General features: G+C 52.9%; 10 protein-coding genes across 10 annotated transcripts; 3 read left to right on the forward strand and 7 right to left on the reverse strand.

Moving 5' to 3' along the window:
* Positions 1-1051: 1051 nt before the first annotated feature.
* On the reverse strand, positions 1052-2828 carry SNOG_11325 (hypothetical protein; the record flags this gene model as incomplete). Its single annotated transcript, XM_001801518.1, has 2 exons — positions 1052-1885; positions 1908-2828. The coding sequence occupies 2 exons, from the start codon at positions 2826-2828 to the stop codon at positions 1052-1054; spliced, it is 1755 nt and encodes a 584-aa protein (XP_001801570.1).
* Positions 2829-3653: 825 nt separating this feature from the next.
* Positions 3654-5309, reverse strand: SNOG_11326 (hypothetical protein; the record flags this gene model as incomplete). Its single annotated transcript, XM_001801519.1, has 2 exons — positions 3654-4809; positions 5026-5309. 2 exons carry the CDS (start codon positions 5307-5309, stop codon positions 3654-3656), a joined length of 1440 nt encoding a protein of 479 aa, XP_001801571.1.
* Positions 5310-5952: 643 nt separating this feature from the next.
* SNOG_11328 (hypothetical protein) lies at positions 5953-7042 on the reverse strand (the record flags this gene model as incomplete). The annotated part of the gene is made up of 3 exons (XM_001801520.1): positions 5953-6833; positions 6962-6968; positions 6990-7042. The coding sequence occupies 3 exons, from the start codon at positions 7040-7042 to the stop codon at positions 6036-6038; spliced, it is 858 nt and encodes a 285-aa protein (XP_001801572.1). The 3' UTR covers positions 5953-6035.
* Positions 7043-7745: 703 nt separating this feature from the next.
* SNOG_11329 (hypothetical protein) lies at positions 7746-8419 on the reverse strand (the record flags this gene model as incomplete). The annotated part of the gene is made up of 3 exons (XM_001801521.1): positions 7746-7811; positions 8002-8128; positions 8211-8419. 3 exons carry the CDS (start codon positions 8417-8419, stop codon positions 7746-7748), a joined length of 402 nt encoding a protein of 133 aa, XP_001801573.1.
* A 483-nt stretch (positions 8420-8902) lies between these two features.
* On the reverse strand, positions 8903-9617 carry SNOG_11330 (hypothetical protein; the record flags this gene model as incomplete). Its single annotated transcript, XM_001801522.1, has 2 exons — positions 8903-9481; positions 9516-9617. The coding sequence occupies 2 exons, from the start codon at positions 9615-9617 to the stop codon at positions 8903-8905; spliced, it is 681 nt and encodes a 226-aa protein (XP_001801574.1).
* Positions 9618-10213: 596 nt separating this feature from the next.
* On the reverse strand, positions 10214-11617 carry SNOG_11331 (hypothetical protein; the record flags this gene model as incomplete). Its single annotated transcript, XM_001801523.1, has 1 exon — positions 10214-11617. The coding sequence occupies one exon, from the start codon at positions 11615-11617 to the stop codon at positions 10214-10216; it is 1404 nt and encodes a 467-aa protein (XP_001801575.1).
* Positions 11618-12727: 1110 nt separating this feature from the next.
* On the forward strand, positions 12728-15098 carry SNOG_11332 (hypothetical protein; the record flags this gene model as incomplete). Its single annotated transcript, XM_001801524.1, is given in 3 exon segments — positions 12728-14666; positions 14737-15033; positions 15052-15098. The coding sequence occupies 3 exon segments, from the start codon at positions 12728-12730 to the stop codon at positions 15096-15098; spliced, it is 2283 nt and encodes a 760-aa protein (XP_001801576.1).
* Positions 15099-15169: 71 nt separating this feature from the next.
* On the reverse strand, positions 15170-17443 carry SNOG_11333 (hypothetical protein; the record flags this gene model as incomplete). Its single annotated transcript, XM_001801525.1, has 2 exons — positions 15170-16732; positions 16949-17443. The coding sequence occupies 2 exons, from the start codon at positions 17441-17443 to the stop codon at positions 15398-15400; spliced, it is 1830 nt and encodes a 609-aa protein (XP_001801577.1). The 3' UTR covers positions 15170-15397.
* Positions 17444-18087: 644 nt separating this feature from the next.
* SNOG_11334 (hypothetical protein) lies at positions 18088-19845 on the forward strand (the record flags this gene model as incomplete). The annotated part of the gene is made up of 3 exons (XM_001801526.1): positions 18088-18097; positions 18220-18385; positions 18477-19845. 3 exons carry the CDS (start codon positions 18088-18090, stop codon positions 19843-19845), a joined length of 1545 nt encoding a protein of 514 aa, XP_001801578.1.
* A 413-nt stretch (positions 19846-20258) lies between these two features.
* On the forward strand, positions 20259-20741 carry SNOG_11335 (hypothetical protein; the record flags this gene model as incomplete). Its single annotated transcript, XM_001801527.1, has 2 exons — positions 20259-20601; positions 20686-20741. The coding sequence occupies 2 exons, from the start codon at positions 20259-20261 to the stop codon at positions 20739-20741; spliced, it is 399 nt and encodes a 132-aa protein (XP_001801579.1).
* Between the last annotated feature and the right edge of the window lie 286 nt (positions 20742-21027).

The following is a 21027-nucleotide window of genomic DNA, read 5'->3' on the forward strand; positions in this document are numbered from 1 at the left end:
GGTCGCCAGCATAATAGAAATTAGTGCGCGCATCGCGCGCTCTTGGAGCATGTGGGTGACATGACTGGTACTTGCTCCTTGAGAAACGAATGACAAAAGAAGCGAGTGACTGGAGTAAGTAGAAAGAATATGCTATCATGATGTCGAGTTGGTATATATGGTGTTGCAAGTAAGGGAGGGTGGCGAACATCGCAACATGGCAAGGGAGGAATGAATTCACCGAAATGGCTTGGACGCAATCCGGCTAGGTGGGCAATAATTTTGCATGAAAGTGTTGAGTGTTGCAGAAGGGCGATGGAGGATGGCAGGGTGGTCGTGCCACAATCGACGCGATGTTTGCATTCCTAGGGATAAGATGGCCGGACGCGAGCATTCCCATTCCACGTTGGAGACTCATGTGAGCCACATGCCTAATAGCTGCCGCTATCGTTTCAGAGATAAGGTGCCGCAATGGCCTGATTCAAGATGGTTGGCAAGCTTTGTGAAGTGCAATGCGCGCTGGTGAGGCGCGCCGCAAAGCGTATCCTAGAGGTAGGTCCCTTTGTAGACGCGACTCAAATCTTTTGCCACAGGAGCGAATGAGATCAGGTCTCGGCATTGGGGTCCGCTTACACCAGTTGCTCACTTCCCGCATGCACGGTAATCGAGACGCTAGCTATCTTGAGGATGCCTTGCAGAGGACTAGGCTAGTCACACTTAGATCGCTCATATGCACAGGGACCATATTACCTATTACAGCTTGCATTAATCAAGCGACAGGCGACGCCTGACACAGCGTTCACAGCGACCTGGCCAGACTACAACGTGCTGCCGAGGTCCATGATCCCGCTACAAACTGACTTGGTCGCATCCGCTGCTCGTCCATCGAGTCATTTTCGACATCCAGAACACAGCGAGCATAATCTCGCACGACATGTCGAGTGGTATCATCCTTGTCCCAACGTCATTCCAAAATGCAGATCCTTACGCCGTTCCTCATCAAACCATACAACGATATTCATCAATTCTTTCTGTGCCACCTAGTGCTAGGATGAGCAGCTTGCGACTTTCATCAAATCTCCTTCAACTTCCTGTACTCCACGATTTCGAACCTCGTTGGGCGGCCCTCAGGTCCATTGCCGTATCTTATTTTCTCTTGGCCAGGACACCGCTCCAGAGTGAAAAGGTGGGTCTGTTTCTCCTTGTCGACCAGCTTGTAGCTCTTCGCCGTGTAAAGTCCATCGTAGCGTAGGCCGATCTCAGGACGATACTTGTTTTTCGTTGAGAGATGATGTGATCGAATGACCCGAATCACGTTTCCAAGAGTGCAGGAGGTGATCATCTGCTGCGTAGCCTCAGTTGGGGTAGAATTCTTGCCTTCGGTTCCGCTGTACACGATTGTGTCCCCATCATCTCTGTCGTCGTACCCTCCACCGCCTGAAAGCACGATGCTGTAAGTCCCTTTCTCTTTCTCGCCAAAGATCCCTCCTTGAGAGCTACCGTGTGCTCCATCGCGTACGGTGCAAAGCTGACTTGGCCAGCATTGACCTAGTACTAGGCCATTGTGACCATAGCGTTTAGCATTCGGCGGGTGCTTGTTCCTGTATATCGGGCACAGTCTGTCACTGCCCCGATTTGGGCCCTTGACGGCGGTGATACCACGCAGAACGTCGTGCTCAAAATCTGCTCTCATCCACCTCAAGTACAGCTGGTAGGCGTCGGCCTGGAGGTCCCAGGGAAACCCAGCATGTTCCCCAAAGATGCGAGGAAGCCCATTCTCAACATTCAGGATGCGAGCTGTCCTCACCTCCCATTTATTGATTACCGCGAATTCTGCCTTGTGAACATGGTCACGAAGCTCATTGAAGTAGTCCGTGAGCTTCTTCCGATGAACTCGCTTATCGGGCTGCATTTGCTCTTCGCATCGCCCAATACATGTTCTTGAGAGACTCTAGTGCTGTAAGAGATGGGGAGCGCTTCTTGGCCAACTCTTTCATGTTGAAGTTTGAAGGCTTGATTTCAACGTGCCAATTGGGTAGAGATAGGACAGGGTAATTTTCCGTCTGCTCAACAAATAGCGAAGGTGTCTGTTCCATCGGGCCTGTGCTTCGTGCGGCCGCTTCTCGTGCAGTGCCAGTCTCTGAGGAATCTGCAGCAATTCTAGGTAAGGATCGACTCTTCATTCCAGCTGCTGCAGGATGTATGGAGATGTTTTTCAGGTTCTGCTTGGCCTTGTCTTTCTTCGTCTTCCGTTCCTTTGGGGTCTTGGCTGTGGGGTTGAGCTTCTTCGTCTTCGGTGCACTCTCGATTTGTTCACGCAGGTGCATAGCGTCTGTTTGTAGCTCCGGACGACTCGGTTCTAAGGGTGACATAGCGTCGTCGGACCAAGGACCACTGCCTGGCGTGGAGGCATCAACATCTTGGGCAGAGCTCGTTGCGTCTTCCATATGCACGTCTTCCTCAGACGACGAAATATTGTCTGGCTCCGGGCGGCTTGTCGCATCCTTCATCTGAACATCGGCCTCTAGTTTGGATGCCGGCTCTTCGTGTGCCGATGTGTCTATTACATCGAGGTGTCCAGCTGAGTCTTGGATTGTTGTTGTCCCTTTCGAGACCACCCTCATCAGCCCAAGTCCCAAGCTCCTCAGGTAAGCTTCGGCATCAACGCCCATCCTGGTTGCATGCTCGACGTTCTTCCGGTGAAACTCTTCGGGATTGTTCCGCGCCTCTTGGAATCGCTGATGGACTAACTCCGCAGGATAAAAGTGCTGTGCACCATTGGCTTGTGGCAGCTGCAGCAGACGAGGTGGGGAGGCAGGTGAGTCCTGATGATCCGGTTCTGAGCCCATGTTGATGCGACTTTGGAGATCTCGCAGCTCAGTCGCATCAACCACTCGCTTTTTATCTTTCGTGGATGTTGATTGTTGCGAATCTTGCAACGCGAGCAAGTTACGCCGGCTCCGTCCAAGGGACGACTGCAACCAGAATGTGCTCTTGGCCGTCCGGTATAGCAAGAGGGTTGACTTGAAAAAAGTAGGACTATGGTACGATATCGCGCATATCAGGTGTGCTGGTGAGGGTAGTTGATTAGCCGAGTATGTATGGAATTCGGTTTTGAAGGTGAGTTACCATCAAGCTCCTCGTGTGAGAGTGAGCTAGACCGCGGCCACGTAGCTGCAGCGGGTTGAGCTTGTTGTATGGCGTTTGCTCGGCACGACGTGTCAGTTGCGCCGACTTGCGTAGTTCAAGTGAACAATTTCACAATTGCGCCTTGACACCGTGCAATCGTTCAACTTTGGTATAATTGAAGTGTAAAGTGAAGCAAAGTAAAGTTGATGTGAAGCTAATTCGGGGTTAATGTATGTGCTTCGGCGTTTGCTCGTAGGGTGGAGATGTGGGGTCGAAGTGCGCCCGGCCGCTAGCGTGAACGCGCTGTCACGTGAAGACGAGACCTGTGAGCTTAATGGCACCATTTCAAGACACGTACATATGCGCCTGTTTGCTTGATGAAGCAAGGCTTTGGATTCATAAACGGCGGACGCGGTGAGACACAGTAGATGGTAGTAAATTTCGTTCAATCGTAGTATCGTATCTATATGCACATGGGTATGTCTAATGCACCAAACCGCTATGCCAAACGCCAGCACCAAGGGACAAGTACAGTCTTCAAACGCTCATCGCTCCTTATCGTCCACCACCTGACCCAGTGCCTCACCCTCGAGCATTGCATCTCCAGGTCCCGAACCAACTTTGCCGCTTCCTACTCGTTCCATGGGCGTACCGACAAGACTCTTGCCCTCGACGCGATCAAGCCCAGAAAGATCCAAGCCACCTTCGATGTCCGCACTCAGATTTACCCAGTCGCGTACACTTTCCTTAGTTCGACTCAGAATCATGGTGTCCTGAGCTAGGCTCTTGTCCTTTGCTTGAGATTCGTCAATCTCTAGGTCTTGTGGGCTGGTGTTTGCTACTCGAATGCCGTTTTCTCGCATGACCTGCAGGATAGCGCGTGTATTGAGCCTCAGAACGCGATCTGGTTCTTTCGCGCCGAAGATCTTGGTAGTGACCCATGGAAACAGGACACCAAAATCGCTTTGCGAAAGATGCGCGGATGAGATCGGGTAGAAGATGTGCGGACCAGGCTGATTGGGGTGCTTAGACTTCGCATTGATAGGCTTGGCGAGGATGCGCTTGACTTCGTTGAAGTTCGATTTCCAGTTGAAGAAGCCCTCACTCAGGATCGCAAGCAGGTTCTTGCCACCAGTCGGAGCATCGTACGATGGCATTGGCTGCGATCGAAGCCATGCAGTATCTGGGCTCTGGATTGGCAGCGTCCAGAGGTCGAGAAGTACGACAGGATTTGCGGGTGTTACTTGGCGAACAATGCTGGAATCCGCAGCTGGTGTGAAGAGTGGCTTAAATGCCGGTATGCTCTGTGCTGGTCGATAATACACTGACTTCACGAATTGGATCATGGTGCATGCGCCGAACGAATGACCAGCAAAACTGATCGCTCCTGGTTCATGCACATTGAGAGTGTTAGAAAACATGCTGAGCAGATCTTTGTCGGCCTTCTTTGGCTGATCCAGCGCCACATTCTGGAGTTTGCGCCCTTCATCGATCTTGATCAATGCATCGTGTATGTATCCAAGCTCTGCCAGCCGTATACGCAATTGCTTGTCACGAGCTTCGTAAACTTCTGTGCTCGGTTTGTGGGCAATCTTCTCGTATTCCACGCGCTGTACTTTCTCTTTTCCATTTGGTACGTTGTGAATAGCCAACGGCGCGCTGCCATCCCGGTGTTCAGGTGCAACAACCACAACTCCGTGGCTAGCAAGAGATCCACAAATATGCGAGTATGCATTTCTTGAACCTCCCAGACCGTGCGAAAATATCATGACCGGCCATCGATTTGACTTTGTAGGTGCTTCGAGAAGATTGGCGTTCTGGTGTACTGGCATCGAGACGTAGTACAATAGTTGCGGAATCAATCTGTGTATTTCGTTAGCGAAGATTATTGACCAGCTGCCTGGATTTCATGCTTACGAGAACACGCCTGCAAATGCGCTGCTGGCGCCCAAGAATCTAGCATAAGCACTAATGTATTCTCGTTGTGGGCTGGGTATCCATCTGACGCCCCTTTCATTGCTTTCTTGCCTCGCCGGATAGAAGATCCTGAACGCGACAGTAGGAAGTTCTGCGCTTCCAGAATCGGTGCTTGGACTCTCCAATTCGCTTGTGGGTACCTCTATATCCACTGAACCAACTTTGTACGGTCCAGTATGCGCCGGGAAAGCGGGTGTAGGATTAATGCGATTGAGCCAGGACATGTTGGCGGCTGTGACAGGGCGCGGCTTACGGACGGCCTTTGGGAGGGCGCCGAGAAGGGATCTATAGGCTCGTGAGAAAGACAGGGTGGTTGTAGTGAGTGCAGATTTCCACGGTCAAAAGTAGAAGATGTAGCAGCAAAAGTATGTATTGTGAAGGGAAAGATTTCTAGAGTGGAAGAGAGAAATTTGCGGCGCAAAGCTATGCGCGGAAGCAACAGGGGATATTAGAAACGAAGACATTGTGGTGACGCAAATGCTAAATGCTTATTGTATGCGCTAATGCCAGGGCAATCCCGGAGCACGCGACACTGTGAAAACCTGGCGGCCAGTGGCGTCGCAAGTGGTGAGAAGAAGTACCGAGGTGTCGGACGCGTTTCGGCGGACCGTGGGTGCTTTCGTACGAATTCAACGTTGATTGGCATGATGTAGCGTCTACTACGCTCTGTAGTGTTGATGGGCGAGAGCCGATTCTATCCTTATACAAACAGAACGTCGTAAATGCTGAGATGAGTTGGTCGCGTGTCAAAGCCATGATGACGAAATGTCAAAATTCGAAGATTGCGCTAAGTTCGGGCCGAAGCATGTGATATGCCATTGATCGGAACATCGGGTTTTGGAACGGCTAGAATCCTGTGTGCTTTTTGGAAGTCTTATTACAAAATGTATTAGAATATAGCTCTCGTAACAACGAGCCGAATATGGAATCATTGCAATATTCACACCAATTCAGCAACATCCGCCTCTTCTCCTGCCACCACTCAACGTGAACACTTCCTGCCAGTCGCCCAAGGCACCTCCACCTTTCTTCCCCCTCTTCCGGTACCTTACACCCTCATCGCCAAACCCACTTTTGATACTTCCCGTGCCGTCATCCCACCCCAGATCGCCATACTGGATCCCGCTCGCTGGGTCGTCCGGATCGATCTCGCCTAGCTCGATCTTTGTCAGGATCATCCGCGCTAGTCTGTTGAACAGCTCTTCCACGTTTTCTCCGTCGAGGGCCGAGACCTCGACCGCTACGGGAATGCCATTTGAACCAGCCCATTGGGACGCTGTTTCTGTTGGTACTTCGCGGCCATCTGGCGCAACAGTATATGACGAATGGAGGTTTGCGTTGAGTGAGTGTGCGCGACTTGATTGCGAGGATGGTGTCGGTGGTGGTAGACCGCTTTCTGAGGATGGTGTGCTGCCATAGCTGCCAAAGTAATCTCGGTCGGAGCTTGCAGGCGGTTGTCCATCTATGACGTCGGCCTTGTTGCCTGCCAGTATGATTGTGATGTCTGGTCCTGCAAGCGCCCGCGCATCGTTCAGGAACGTTTGTAGTTGCTCGAAGCTTCGCCAGCTGCTCACGTCGTATACGAGTATGGCACCAGCCGCACCACGGTAGTAGGACCGTGATACTGAGCGGAAGCGTTCTGTACCGGCTGTGTCCCACAGCTGAAGTTTTATGCGCTTGCGGTTCGAGGAGTTCGCTTTGCGGTCGGCGATGTGGACGATCTTGGTGGAGAATTCGACACCGATGGTCTGTGAGGATAGCGATCTCCCTGCTGCGGTCAGTTCGAAACCTCGTGGAGTAAAGAAATTTCCATACATTCGTTCTTTACGAAGCGATGCAATAGACATGATCTTCATTCATATGTTAGCAAACATACCCAGTCCCTGCTTATCGCGAGCACTCACTTGCCTGCGCCACTGGGTCCTAGGAGTACAATCTTCGCGAGATAATCATACATACTCCCCAGTTCCTGCAAGACATTAGTACACCTCCGAGTCTGCGTCAAGCTTGCATACCTACTCGTGCCGGCATTTCGCTACTCCTCGTGCTCGTGTTTGAGGCTGCGCGGTTCCTCCCCATGATTAATGACGTCGGGTAAGCAGCAACGCAGGGTGTAGATCTTCAGAACTGAGCGGAATATGGTCATACAGTTCCTCCGGGCAATATCTGGGTATTTGAGCGTGGAGCAAGGTTGCGTTGTGCAACGATGCGGTGGAAAGCCTTATCGCAGTGACGCGAACCGCGGCCCTAGCCGCCATGCTGTCAGACCCGCCCGTAGGCGCCGATCTCTCCTAGCTCCATGGAGCAGGCGGTCACATCCTTCACTGCTGACCTCGACACAACACCAAAGTCTTGAAACCAGTTTGCATACGCCGTCGTCTCCCTTCACTGCGCCCTTGTCTGCGCATTGAACAGCACTTCAAGGAGACGTCTATCTACGTAAAGGGCCACGAAAGTATCAACCTGTGTTCAAGCTTTGGCGGTGAAGAGGAAAAGTCTCCCCGCCATGTGACTGCCTACTGACAGGATGGTTTCATTCGGCGCCAGAGAGCTGTGCTCATGAGTCGCTGGTGTCTTCTTCAGCCCAGCTGCTATTTGCATTCGTTAAAACGACTTGATCAAGATATCCAATTGCCTCGATGTGAAGCTCATGACAACGCTCACCTCCCAGCAGCACGCTCAACCAGAGTGAATCTTCCAACTTCTTCGATGACATTGCCACGCAGCTATATGACCGAGGATTCTCGCTAAATATCTCGACCATCCATTGGTCGTTCTTACTATGCTCTACCGCATACAAAAAGCAATTCTCATTCAGTCTCTTCCCCTTCCCGTCACTTCTCTCTCCCCTCAATGAACCCCATGCTCCGGCTCCTTCCCCACCCGCCCCCAAACACTCCTCTCCACCAAACTCACCAACTTGCCCGTCTCCCCATCAACAACCCCAAACATAAAACTCTCAAAGAAACTCTCCACTCCTTCAATTTTAATCGTCCCTGTCATGCGCGCCGCAATTTGTTGTCCATCACGGAGGAATTCTTCCCTACCATACTATTAGCCACACATCCCATCCCTCTCAAACTGATATAGAACTTGGAATGTAGTAAGTGGAATATATGACGTACACTACTGGTTTGTATTCAGAAATCTTGCCTCGCCACTCCTCAATCCCTTTAACATATGCGTCGTACTCCAGCCGCTCGCCATTCATGACATGGTAGAATGTTGGTACCACAGTAGCTTCGGCGTAGGCTTTTGTTTGAGAGGGCGGGCCAGTTAGGCTCCATTCCATCGCCTTTTGGAAGCCGGATTTGGTGGAGGTGTATTCGGACATGCTGGTGTAGGGAAAATGTCTTGGTAAAATGGAGTGGGGTTACACAATGGATTGTTCAGGGCGGGTTTAATAGGTAAAGATGCTTTATGCGGCACAGTATGGGGCGTATTCTTACACACGTGTTGGTCCTGGGGGCGATCGGTTTACCCCACATGGGCTGGATGCGGCTAGGTGGAAGACTAAGGGCAGGGCTTCGGGGACCGAGATACAGACTAAGTGCAACGGAACATGCTGCTGGTATATCTCATGCAAGGCCCATGTGTATGGAGGGCAGGCTGTTTCATTCAATTGTTGCTGTCTGGCAAAGTAGGTCCAAAAGTACCGTCGCGTGAAGCTTTTTTTTAATTAAGAAGTTGTATGAAAGTTGTGTCTATATGGTGTGGACCGTGTGTAAGTCTCCTTTATCCCCAGATACTGCAAAAGACTGAGACTGTTTCTTCTGTTTCAGCAACCGATTTTCCTTGTTGCCTGGGCAAGCAACCCTTATCGTTCGTTGCATGAAGTCCAAGCATCGTCGCTCCCTTCTCCAGGTTGTTCATGCTGTGGTTGTCTTTCATCGCAAGATGCCCAATCTTCATCGCTCTCGTCCCCTTGCTCTTCACACCATGGGTTTTGTCTCAACCTCTCTGCTTCAGAAAGCATTTCAAAGTGGGATGCGGTCGATACCATATTGTCAACATCAATTTTCATCTCGTCCCATGGACGCTCCGGATGATATACCAGTTCGCCCTTCGAGCTCTGGCCATCCTCTTTGTCCGGTATTTTGATGTAGAAGCCATCTCTATTCACCAGCGGAGCACCCTTGTAAGACATGCGATTGAGCAATTGTAAAGGCTTCAAGTCTACTGAATCTCGTGTCAGGCGCATGGAATCTCCGACGTCAGAATCCATATCTGATGCCAACTTGGTACTTGAAAATCTGAAATCCGTTGCATCGTGACGACTTGGGAGCCGAGCAACTTCTGTCCAACTGACACTAAAGATTTCCCATCGGCCGAGGTCGATGGGGATGCCAAGGATCTCAGGTACAATTTGTTTTGCTGTAGAGAGCGGGCTGGCAGTCTTCGCAGATACAAGCGACGCCTTCAGCCCATACCAAGGCTTCGAATTGTTGGGCTGATTGGGGACATGGATGCTTGTTTTCAGACTCGGGATCAACGCCGTCCTTTCGGGATTCGTGCAACGAAGGCTCGGACATCGTCGAGGGGTGGCTGGTTAACAAGCCCGGAACATAGTGGTAGTCGTATTGTACAGTTGTAAGACTTTAATGCCTTGGACACTGCCAAGGCGCAAACGCTGTTTGCTAGCGGGCGGTCTGTGAATGGCTACAAGCAACGTGAATTCGACGTTGCTGTGTTTGAGCACGAGAACCGATAGCCCAGACAAGCCAGCGAGCCTCAAAATCTTCCCTGGTATCGCGACTGGAGTCGTAGTCGCCATGTCTCGAGATCGATCGATCCCGTGCTCGAGTTGCCCGCCGCGAGTGAGACTGAAGCCAAAATGAGGATGGTGATATCTGGATGGAGAAAGCGCGTTTGTGATTCCAGATATCGTGGGGCCAATCCGCTAACAGACGCGAGCTCGCAGTGAAGGAAGGAAGCAGTGATGGCAAACATCGAAAGACAGCAAGTGAAGTGTCTGAAAGCGTTCTTCGATCGTGAATTGCAAAGAACTGTCTGTGCGACGTCGCAGACGTATCGTGCTGTTCCAATCCAGTTCTGATACTGTTACATTCTATGTCAATATCAACTCGCTATCAATGTCTATCCTACACACCGCTTTCCTGTAAGCTGTTCAAGAGCCAACAACCAGACTCTCCTCGCCCTCAGCCTCCTCTTCGTGCCCCAGCGGCTCATCCTTCTCTACCGGCTCTTTCCACCCAGTACCAGCCTGTACGAGCGCTACGATGATAGACAGCGCCACGGCACTCAAAAACAGCACTTTGAATGCGTCTTGATAGGCCCCCACAGCGATAGTATGTTCCTTCCCATTCAGCTTGCTCACAAGCGCTGGACTTCCCAGTAGCTTCCGAATCAGCTCGCCTCGGTGCGTCAAACCCGCATTCGAGAAGCCATCCTTTAATGACTTGTGCAAAACCCGTCCGAAAATTCCTCCTCCGATCGCGGAACCGAAACTGCCGGCAAAGCCACGGAAAGTGGCAAGAAGTGAGATGACGATTGGATGAACGTCGGCGTGCGTGAGGTGGAGAAGGTGGACTAAGGCGTAATTCATCGAAGCGCCCGTGATGAGACCATTCAAGAAGACCATGACAACGTATCCTCCCCAAGGGCTGCTGGATGTGGAGATAAAAGCGAGGACGGCCATTGTTACTGGGAAGAGACCCATTGAGATAACGCTGTGAAGATAGAAGCTTCCGGTACGCTTGATGTGGAAAACACCAGCCAGAAGACCACCGGTGGCGAAGCCCGCATTAGTTGGGATCAGGATAGATCCGGCAACTGCGGGAGCCCATCCTCGAACCGCGATGGCGTACATTGGTGTGTAGAACAAGATGGTCCATCGTGCCATCATAAAGCCAAGTGTGGCGAAGCAAGTGAGGAGAGTGCCTCGAGATTTGAGGACGGATACAGGAATGACAGGATCTGTAGCAATGTGACTCTCATTCAAGATGAAGACGGGCAGAGCGAACGCGGAAAGAATGAGTGGTGTCCAGAGGATCCTCGGTCCAGACAAGCCGAGGAGGAAAAGGATAATGGCTGCGATAAGAAGAAGAATCCCGGAGTAGTCGATACGCCTGAGCTTCTGCCCCAACGACATATCGCTATATTGGTTTTCTTTTGAGTAGTCCGACGGTATTGACAGGAGAAGACTGATTCCGGCAAGCAGACTGATAGGCGACTGTATCCAAAACAATGGCTGCCAGCCTATCTCAGGTTCGAGGGCGCCTGCTATAACGGCTCCCAACGATACGCCGACAGTCATGCCTGTGTTCACAAGTCCAATGTAGAGGCCACGGCGCTTTGGTGATGTCATCTGGATAACGATGATGCTAGCGACGATGAAAATGCCACCACCTCCAGCTCCAGTGAGTGCGCGGCCGACCAGAAACATCCTGAATGAGGTGGAGAATCCGGTGACCAGGGTACCAATGCTGATCAACATGGTTGAAAAAAACATGCAAAGACGACCGCTGAAGACCTGAGACAGGCGACCCATGAGCGGGGCAAGAGATGACATGGCGATTAGATAGGAAGAAGTCAGCCATGTTGCTTGTTCAAAGGCGTCCAGATCCGCAGCTATTGATGATTGTGTCGTGGTGAGGATTGATATGTTGGTTGCTAATTGACGTCAGCATGAGAAGAGGCAACGTTGGTTTGAGGTCCATGGGAGACATCTAGACGTCTCGACGTACCTTGGAGGAATATCAGCAGTCCTATGGATGCTATGATGCAAGATCCTCTCGCTGCTGATATGCCTGTCTCTGCATCGTCCTTTGAGTAAACAGCCCTCACGGAGGTTGAGCGATGGAGTAGCGGTGCTCGCTCCGGCCTGGTATTTTCAATTGCCATGGTGGAGTCAGGGTGGTCTAATGTAGGGGAAAGACGTCGCAAGCAAGCAAGACCAAGGAAAAGAAGAGTTGAAATGGATACGAAGTGCAGTCATGATGATGCTAGTAGGGTGCCTTGTTGGGCGATGACAAATGCGGCAAGATGGCAGGCGCAAGCCCGATGTCTTTCGTCCGCTCTGACGAAGAATCCAAGATAGCTGATATATACTACTCGATGACGAGAAGTGGAGTACGCATAGTAGCATACCTGTAATACAGCAGAAGTCTACCAAACCTTGCGCTGTAGTGGACGGTGCAGCTGCGGCGGTGACGTCAACGCTCATTGGCCCGTCTTGCGGCGCAACTCCAAGCGACGTGGGTAGTGAAAGCTGGCCTGAAGCAGCAAACACACGACAACAGCTTACGCGCAGTCGCGCTCTTGCCTCCTCTACCTGAAATGACGCGATGATCGGTTTCCTTTCGACTTTCTCTTCGACCCAATACTATCCACGATGAGGCCACGACTACAGCGGCTCGTGCCGCTCCTCTTTGGTGAGCATCGGCGCAGCCACGCACGTGAGACTCGGTGACTGACTGCTAGATGGCTAGTTCTTCTCTCATTCTTCATTTGCATTACGACAGCGGAATCCCAAAACGACGACCGAGCACACGCGAGCGAGAAATCATCACGAAGCTATTCGGCTGGCGGCCAAGATGGGGAGCAACCATGGAGGTCAAGATGGGGGAATACCGATGGAGGCGCGAATCCTCACCAGGGAGAGATCGCGTTCAGCGAGGCCATGTCAGTCCTACGCAACATTCAGCCACCAGCAGCGCCATGGTGGAAGTTTGAGAAAAAGTCCGGCATACTCGGGTCGAGCGCATACTACGCCAAGGAGATATTTGTCCTCCTCTTCATGAACGCACCGGCGCAGCAGGACCTGCTGACAAGCAGTTCGCAGCCGAGGAAACTGGGAGAGCCGCTCGCCCAGGCAGTCAGGCTGCTGGAAGAAGCTGCAGGACAGAAGAACCCCGATGCGCTATTCACCCTCGCCGAGATGAACTTCTACGGCAACTTTACGCATCCCCGAAATTACTCCGAGGCCTTCCGCAGGTACCACGAGCTTGCGACACTGAACGGAAACTCGTCGGCACAGCACATGGTGGGGTTCATGTATTCTACCGGTATTGGTGGCGCGGTCAAGCAGGACCAGGCAAGAGCTATGCTGTACCACACTCTGGCTGCCGAGGATGGCAATGTCCGCTCAGAAATGACCATCGCCTACCGACATTCTGCCGGCATCTCCACACCACGAAATTGCGCAGAGGCTGTGCATTTCTACAAATCCGTCGCAAAGAAGGCAATCACATACATTCGCTCAGGACCACCAGGTGGACATTCTACCGTACGAGAATCGTACAAGATTGCTGACGAGGAGGGTGGCGTCTACGGCGAGGGTGCGAGTGCTAGCAGCTCTGGTCAGAATGCCAAGATCGGCAGCGTTCACTCAGATGCATACAGCTCGCTGGAAGACGTGGTCGAGTACATGGATCTCCAGGCCCGGAAAGGCGATGCAAGAGCCAGCTTCAACCTTGCCAAGCTCAACTACGATGGATCTAGAACATCCGAGCGCGACTTGCCGGCAGCAAAGAAAAGGTTCCTTGAACTTGCTCGCATGTACTGGACAAAGGAGGGCAAGATCAGACCGAATGTGCCACCTACTACTGAGAGGCTGGCTGCGAAGGCCGCTGGCTATCTTGGACGTATGTTCCTCCGTGGAGAAGGAATGCCCGAAAGTTACGAAATCGCGAAGACCTGGTTCAAGCGTGGCATTGACCATGGAGACGCGCTATCCCAGTACTCCATGGGCATCATGTATCTGAATGGACTGGGTGTACCTCAGGATGCCGTAAGAGCAGCTGACTTGTTTGCTGCCGCTGCAGATCAGGACCTGGCAGTTGCGCAAGTTAGACTCGGAGCACTGTTCCTCGATCAAGGCGACGTCGCCATCGCGATAAAGTACTTTGAGCTTGCCGCTAGGCACGGACACCTCGAAGCATTCTACTATCTCGCTGAGCTCACCCACAACGGCGTCGGCCGTGACAAGTCCTGCCCCGTTGCAGCTGCTTATTATAAGATCGTCGCTGAGAAAGCCGAGTTCATCTCGACATCGTTCCCAGAAGCCAACGCAGCTTATGCCAGTGGCGATCTCGAAACAGCTCTTGTAGGCTATATGATGGCCGCCGAGCAAGGTTTTGAAATCGGCCAGGCAAACGTCGCATACCTCCTCGACCAGGTCAAGCCGCGCTTCACTCTCTCTTCCATCGTACCTTTCATGAAGAAACAAGCCTCGCTTGCCGGCGACGCCGCTCTAGCTCTGATCTACTGGACCCGCTCCGCCGAGCAAAAAAACGTAGACTCCATGGTCAAAATGGGCGACTACTACCTCCAAGGCCTCGGCACCACCGCCGACAAAGAGAAAGCTGCCCAATGCTACCAAGCTGCCGCAGACACTATGCAGTCTGCCCAAGCAAACTGGAACCTGGGCTGGATGCACGAAAACGGCATCGGAATCGACCAAGACTTCCACCTCGCGAAGAGACACTACGACCTCGCCCTGGAAACTAATCCACGCGAGGCGTATCTCCCAGTCGTCCTGGCGCTATACAAGCTTAGGCTGCGGAGTTGGTGGAATACCATTACGAATGGCAAGATTAAGAGCATTCAGGATGAACCCGGTAAGTCCTGGCCTCTCTTCCTCCCTTCACATAAGCTGTCTCTTTTCTTCTATGCTAATATCCAACGCAGTCCAGAAAAAAGACCTCACACTGACAGAATGGCTCTCGGCCTTTCTCGAAGCCGAACTCGCAGAGTGGGACCTCGACGACGCGTATCCCGATGACGACTATGACGACTACGCCGACGACATCGATTCGGATATCCTGGAGTCGCTGGTCATACTCGCGTTGAGCGGCGCGCTGGCGTTCTTGTTGTACTACCGCACGCAGCGACAAAGGCGCCAGGAGGAAGAGAGGCGCAGGCAGGAGGAGCAGCAGAGACAGTTGGGGCAGCAGCCGCAAGGGGCACAGCAGGGACAGGATAGGGGTATGTTTCCGAATCCAGGGGATCCAGAGTTTCTGAATTGGGTTGCGGGTGGAGTGGGGCATTGATTGAGCATGGTGTTGGGGCATTGTTAGCATGATTCACAGAGGTGGGTAGATAGATGTATGAACAGTTGTACAAAGTTCACTTCTCTGTGTTTCTTTTCCAAGCATAGCATGATTGCTACACAACATGTAGAACTATCGACCTTGGTATCTTCATCAAATGCCATGCCACGTGAACAACGCCCGGTCATTCTTCCATAGACAACCCGGACCCAAGATGTCCAATTTCACCAAAAACGCCAAAGCCCAAAGTCCAGATCCGACCCTGATAACGCCGTGTATGCGAGTGAAGTAACCACGCCCTACTCTTCAGCCTCAGTGTTCCAGATCTCCACCTCCCTGCTCTCAAGCTCTCGCATTCTCTCTTCCTCGAAGATGCTCTCGGTAGGCAGGCCCGTCTTTCCGTAGTTGACGACAGGGCCGATGGTGTTGATCCACTGCTGCCTGCGCTCCATGAGCGTCTTGATCGGCTCGCCAACACCAGGTCTCGTTACAGCCGTGCCTGTGATGGCATGACTACCACCGCCGGCGCCGCCAGGACGCTTATTCTGCTTCTTGCCCTTGCCAATGTTGCGGTTGCGCTTGAGGTAGGCGGCATTGAGCTGGTTGTCGAGGTCGTCTGCGATGGTGTTGTATTCCTGCTGGGCGATGCGCTCTTCGGTGAGGCCGAGGAGGCGCTGTTTGCGCGCGCCGTTGACGATGGACTGTTTGCGGAGTTCTTCTTGGAGGAAGCGCAGACGCTGGGCGACTTCGTCATCGAAGTGGGAGTCGTAGGCGGCGGACTCGGCGTCGGCTTCCGAGATCAGACCGTAGTGCTTCAACTCCATCAGGACGCGGTCCTCGAGGCCGCTGTATTCGGTGCGGCCGTTGGACTGGGCAGACTTCCATGCTGGAGATTGGAAGTCGGGGAGCTGCGTAGCGGCCGGTATCGAGTTGGTGTTTGTGCTGTCTGCAGGTGCACCGGCGCCTTCGTCAATGTCCATCGCATCGTCATTGAGACCGTTTGCACCGTTGGAGCTATTCTGGTTGCCGCGTCCCTCTGGACGTAGAGTACCTAACAGCCGGGCCAGCAGAGGACCAGTAGATACTTGGTCAGTCTCGAGTACATCATCAGTGACGTCCTCAGCTGCACCGCGCGGCACATTAGGTGCTGGTCGTTGGTCATTCGAGTCGATGTGCATGGCGCCATCCTCCTCTGCCCAGATCTCCTTGTAGTGCCGGTTTCCACGTCTCGGGAGCACGAACGGTGCTATCCTATCGCCCCGCTCTTTCAAGAATGCTACATCCTCCTCCGTGAGCGGTCGGATGTAAGGCTCCACATAGTTGGCAAACACAGTGGCATTAACCTGTGTTGCTGGCTTTGCGTTTGAAAAGTCTTTGTTAGGCGGTGAGCCAGCTGTGCGGTCGCGTAGATCAGACGGGGGGAAGTCGGCAACACAGTATATCTCCTTGCGCTCCTCGGCTGACATGCCCGGGGTGACCTCACGAATATGGTATATGGTGGGATCGTCGAATTTGGCGGGGTCTGGGCCGAAGGTCTGGAACTGCGGCACAGCGGGCGCGGGCACAGGCTGGTGTGAGACGTCAGAGCCGGTGGGCGAGGCCGCATCGCCGGCGCCAGCTGCGGAGGGCGGAGCCTGTGATATAGGCGAGGACATGGCGGAAGAATTGTCTGTGGACGAGCTTGTTAGCACCGATCTTGTACGCATGGTTGCAACTCTGCTGTTGCTCGTGTTGTTGTGGCGACAGAACGTTAAAGGCAATTTTATAACCAACCGCTGCGCGGGATCCGTACGGGTGGTGGAGGTGAAATCGGGAAGCTTTTCTCATGGTGAAGACGTACCTTTGTTGACATCTAGACCATCCTGTCTGGTGACGCCATGCGCGCCTGTCGTGGGCGGGTGCTTGCCGTCCTCATCGTGCTTCTTCGCAACCTTTTTCAGCTTCTGTTTGCGCTCGCGGTCTTCCGTGTCCTTGTCCTTTTCCCTTTCCCGTGGCCCTCGATTCTTCCTCATGCCCTGCAACTCCCTCAACACGCTCTCGGAATGCGTGCACCGCGTCTCAACGTTCTTGACCACTGTCGACTCGATCTTATCGCGCATGGCGAGCAGCTTGCTGCCCGATGGTATCGATGTGCTGCTTCCTCCGGCATCCAATATCTCCTCCAGAGTAGTCTCGCATCTTTTTAGGTAGGAGCTGAGGGGCTTGTTGAAGTATGACGAGGACGACGAGGGCTCCGTTGACGCGCGCATATTGGGCAGTGGTGTGGTGTTTCGACTGCGTGGGGTGGCCGATGGCTTTGAGCCGGGCTTCGCCTTGCCCTTGCTGCTCACATTGGAGGGGGCCATTGCGGGTGCTGGTGGTGAGGGCGCGGAATGTTGGGGTATGCGGGGAAGACGCGCCGTGGACGTGGGGAGCAGGCGGCCTCAGGTTCCGCGCACGTGACTGCGCACTCGTCGGCTGGGTATGGATGGCGACGTTTCTTCTGCTAGGGTGGCATCGTGGACAGTAGCAGCAGGTGACGGGGCGTGTGCGAGGGTTTGGTGCTGTGAAGGATGGTCCACGATGTCGCATTCGCAGCTGCTGCATCGCCTAGGTAGCTGCGTCCGAGCTCGCCAAGCGCCTCTCACGGACACCCATGCAGTCTGGCAAGACCTTCACTACGTACCGCCTAGTCCCGTGACGACGCGACGCTCTGCGCTGCATCCTGCGCTTGGGCGCATTCGTCGTCAGCTTACTACGAACAATTGCGCGTCGACGCAATTGGACATTCGTAACGTGCAACCGGCGCCAACAAGCTTTGGCTAAGCTTTCCGTGCTCCGGGCATCCATGCATCCGGCAGAGGCGGTTTCCAGCCGCCGTCAACCACCCAGATTTCAGCTCGTGAACACCACTCTTGCTGCCCTCTTGACTGTTCCCCGTTCACTTTCACTCTGCTGCGCGTCGCATTTCCTGTACATGCGCCATTCTCGCTCGACTGATTGATCCAGCATGCGAGGTTGTATCTGCATTCCTGTGGCTCCTGTGTAACCGTCCATTGTCCATTGCGCTTCAACATGAGTACGTCACCACCCCTCGGCCTGTCGCTGCTTGGAACATGCCACTAATCGCTGTGTCGCACAGCTGCCCAACGCATCGGCATCTACACGATTGACTTTCCCGATCCATACACAATCAGCTACGACAACAAAGAATTCGAGACTCTCAATTCCAGCGTCTCCTTGCTACCTACCGCATCGATGGCTAACTTCCAGACTCTCTCCACCAAAGGCGTCGGCCGCTCGGACCCGTACGGCATACTCTACGTCCCCAATCTAAGCTCGGATGGCTGCAAGAGCGAGGAGCTAAAAGTTCACGTGGCTGCGCAATCGCTGAACACGGCTGGCCAACCTTCCACAAGACAAGGACTACGCCTTGATCGCAATCGCCCCTTGGTTTTCTGCGCAATGCACGCTCGAGTACTTTGCCGCCGCGCGCAAGGAGCCGACCAAGGGCATCTTCGTGTACCAGCCCGCGCGAGGCAATGACCAGCCCCCGGTCCTCAACGATCCGTCCTGGAGTCTCAACGATGGTGGGAGCTGGCAGAGCGCAAACACCTTCCCCACATATGCGCTATCTTCCATGACGGGCGACATCATCATGAATCAGATGGCACAGTACTCGGGCAATGTGACCAGTGTTCCACATGGCGACGACCTTGCGCAAGAACTCGATCCCAGCGACTATGTTCGTCTGTGGGCTACGGTGGCGACAGAACAAGGTGCTCAGCTTCCGAGCTTGTGGGTTTTCCTTGTCATAGTGCTGGCCATCCTCATCGTCGCAGTCTGTGGCACATCTATCGCAATGCATTTCATCCAGCGGAGGCGGCGCAACAACCTTCAACGGCGCGTGCTCGCTGGTGAAGTCGACCTCGAAGCACTTGGAGTCAAGCGCTTGAACGTATCTCAACAGATCCTCGACAAGCTGCCAGTGTATACATACACTGCCAACACCGCCACCGACCACGAGAAGGCAATCCCGCAGATTCCTCTACCAGCGGCAGATCTCGCTTCGTCGTCTGTAGATGCCGAGACGGGAAACAAAACTTCTCCCCTAGTGCGCCATTCGTCTGCGCCGACAGCAGTGGGTGCTTCAGCATCATCCCTGAACCAGCCGACCTGCGCGATATGTCTGGACGACTTCGAATCTAACACAACACAAGTCCGCGAGCTACCATGCCGTCATATCTTCCATCCCGATTGCATCGATACCTTCCTCCTCCGCAACTCTTCGCTATGCCCGCTGTGCAAGCAAAGTGTGCTACCACCCGGCGCTTGTCCGGTGAAAATCACAAATATGATGGTACGAAGGGAGCGTCATATAAGTCGCATGCGAGCACGTGGCACGCATTCAGCAAATGGACAATCGAGCACTCCTCCAACCCTATCGCAACCTCATACTGCTCCACCAGGACCAATCGGATCGCTAGGGAGACGCATAGGAGGAGCGATGGCAGGTCGCCGTATTTTCAGCGCTCCAGAAAGGATGCGATCTCGACCAGCAGACATTGAGATGGCCAATAATGGCACTGCGCCAACCACGATATCTACCCCAGCAGCCCCAAGTCCACCAAGCGGTGAAACTCCTGCTCCAACAACCACACACACCACTTCAAGATTGCTCGCCAACACAAAATCGCAGAGAGTGGGCGCGCCAGCGTGCGCTACAAATGCTTGGCACCCGCCACGCTCCTGGGACCGATGTGGATGAAGTCGACACTAGGCACAGAAATGGCGGCGGGACTCTTAACAGAGTCTTTCCGTGGCTTTCGATAATATTTCTTAGCCTTTCATGATACCGACGAATAGAGGGTACTGGCGTAATGGCATACATGGCTGGGCTGTTCATATCTTTTCATCGCACATTATCTTTTAGCGCACTGTACATATACCACCGATCACAGTCTCTCTTTTATCGTATATATATATATATATACCACTTGACAATCATTCTATAAGGAATCATAGTATAAATACAGCACTGTCTCTCTGAATATATGCGTAAACTGTGGTATTTGGAGTCATTCACACCTAGCGTTCAAGCTAATACTTTCGTCTGCCAGCTCTTGTTAGACTTCCTGTCCTCCATTCCACCACGAATCATCACCGGCTAACATATTCACCATGTCGGACCTTCCAGATGACCTTGTCATCGCTCTCGCGGCACATCAGGACCAAGGATCCATGGAAGAGGAAGGTCAAGAGCTTTTTATCCGTATCAACACTTTTCAAAAGAGGAAACGCAAAGTCTCAGACCAGTCTTGTGGGCCGGCGAAAGTGACTTTCCCTGACATCCCTCGGCTTTCTCCAGGGATCTGGCACAAGCGTATATATGTGGGACGAGTACAGGTTCTGTCCAAGTTTGGTGTATGCAAATTGCCATCATCGCATGATGCGGAGCAAGGATCAAGATTCTTCAACACCGGAGTCCTTTCCCCTCCAGACAAGATCTGCGCTGAACTATCATGTTCGTTCGGATAAATGTGGTCGGGTAAACATTGGCGCAGAACGCCCTGCAGTAGCCTTGGAAATCATCGCTGCTGAGATATAGGTAGAATGTCTGTTATTCCACTGCGTATGGTGACTGAGAAGGTGCATAGTTTGTGAGGTCCTTGATTGGACCATGTACTAGGTTCGATTTCGAACAATCGTGCGGCTTACGCCTGAGTGCATTCCTGTTGGCGAACAGTTAAGCCAACAGTAATTGAAGGACCTTATTCCGAAGGTGTCCTGGGAGGCAACCGATATTGCAGCTCGCTTTTTACAGATCACAGCCATCTTGCCAAGATCTGCATACTTACGGCGTGGTTCGTAATGGCCTGCTGGGGATATGACCTATTGCTCTCTTTTCTGCACCCAAAAAAACCCCTAGTTGCATCTTCCTCCACTGCCG

Source organism: Parastagonospora nodorum, assembly GCF_000146915.1.
Source record: "Parastagonospora nodorum SN15 chromosome Unknown scaffold_19, whole genome shotgun sequence".
NCBI classification, from domain to species: domain Eukaryota; kingdom Fungi; phylum Ascomycota; class Dothideomycetes; order Pleosporales; family Phaeosphaeriaceae; genus Parastagonospora; species Parastagonospora nodorum.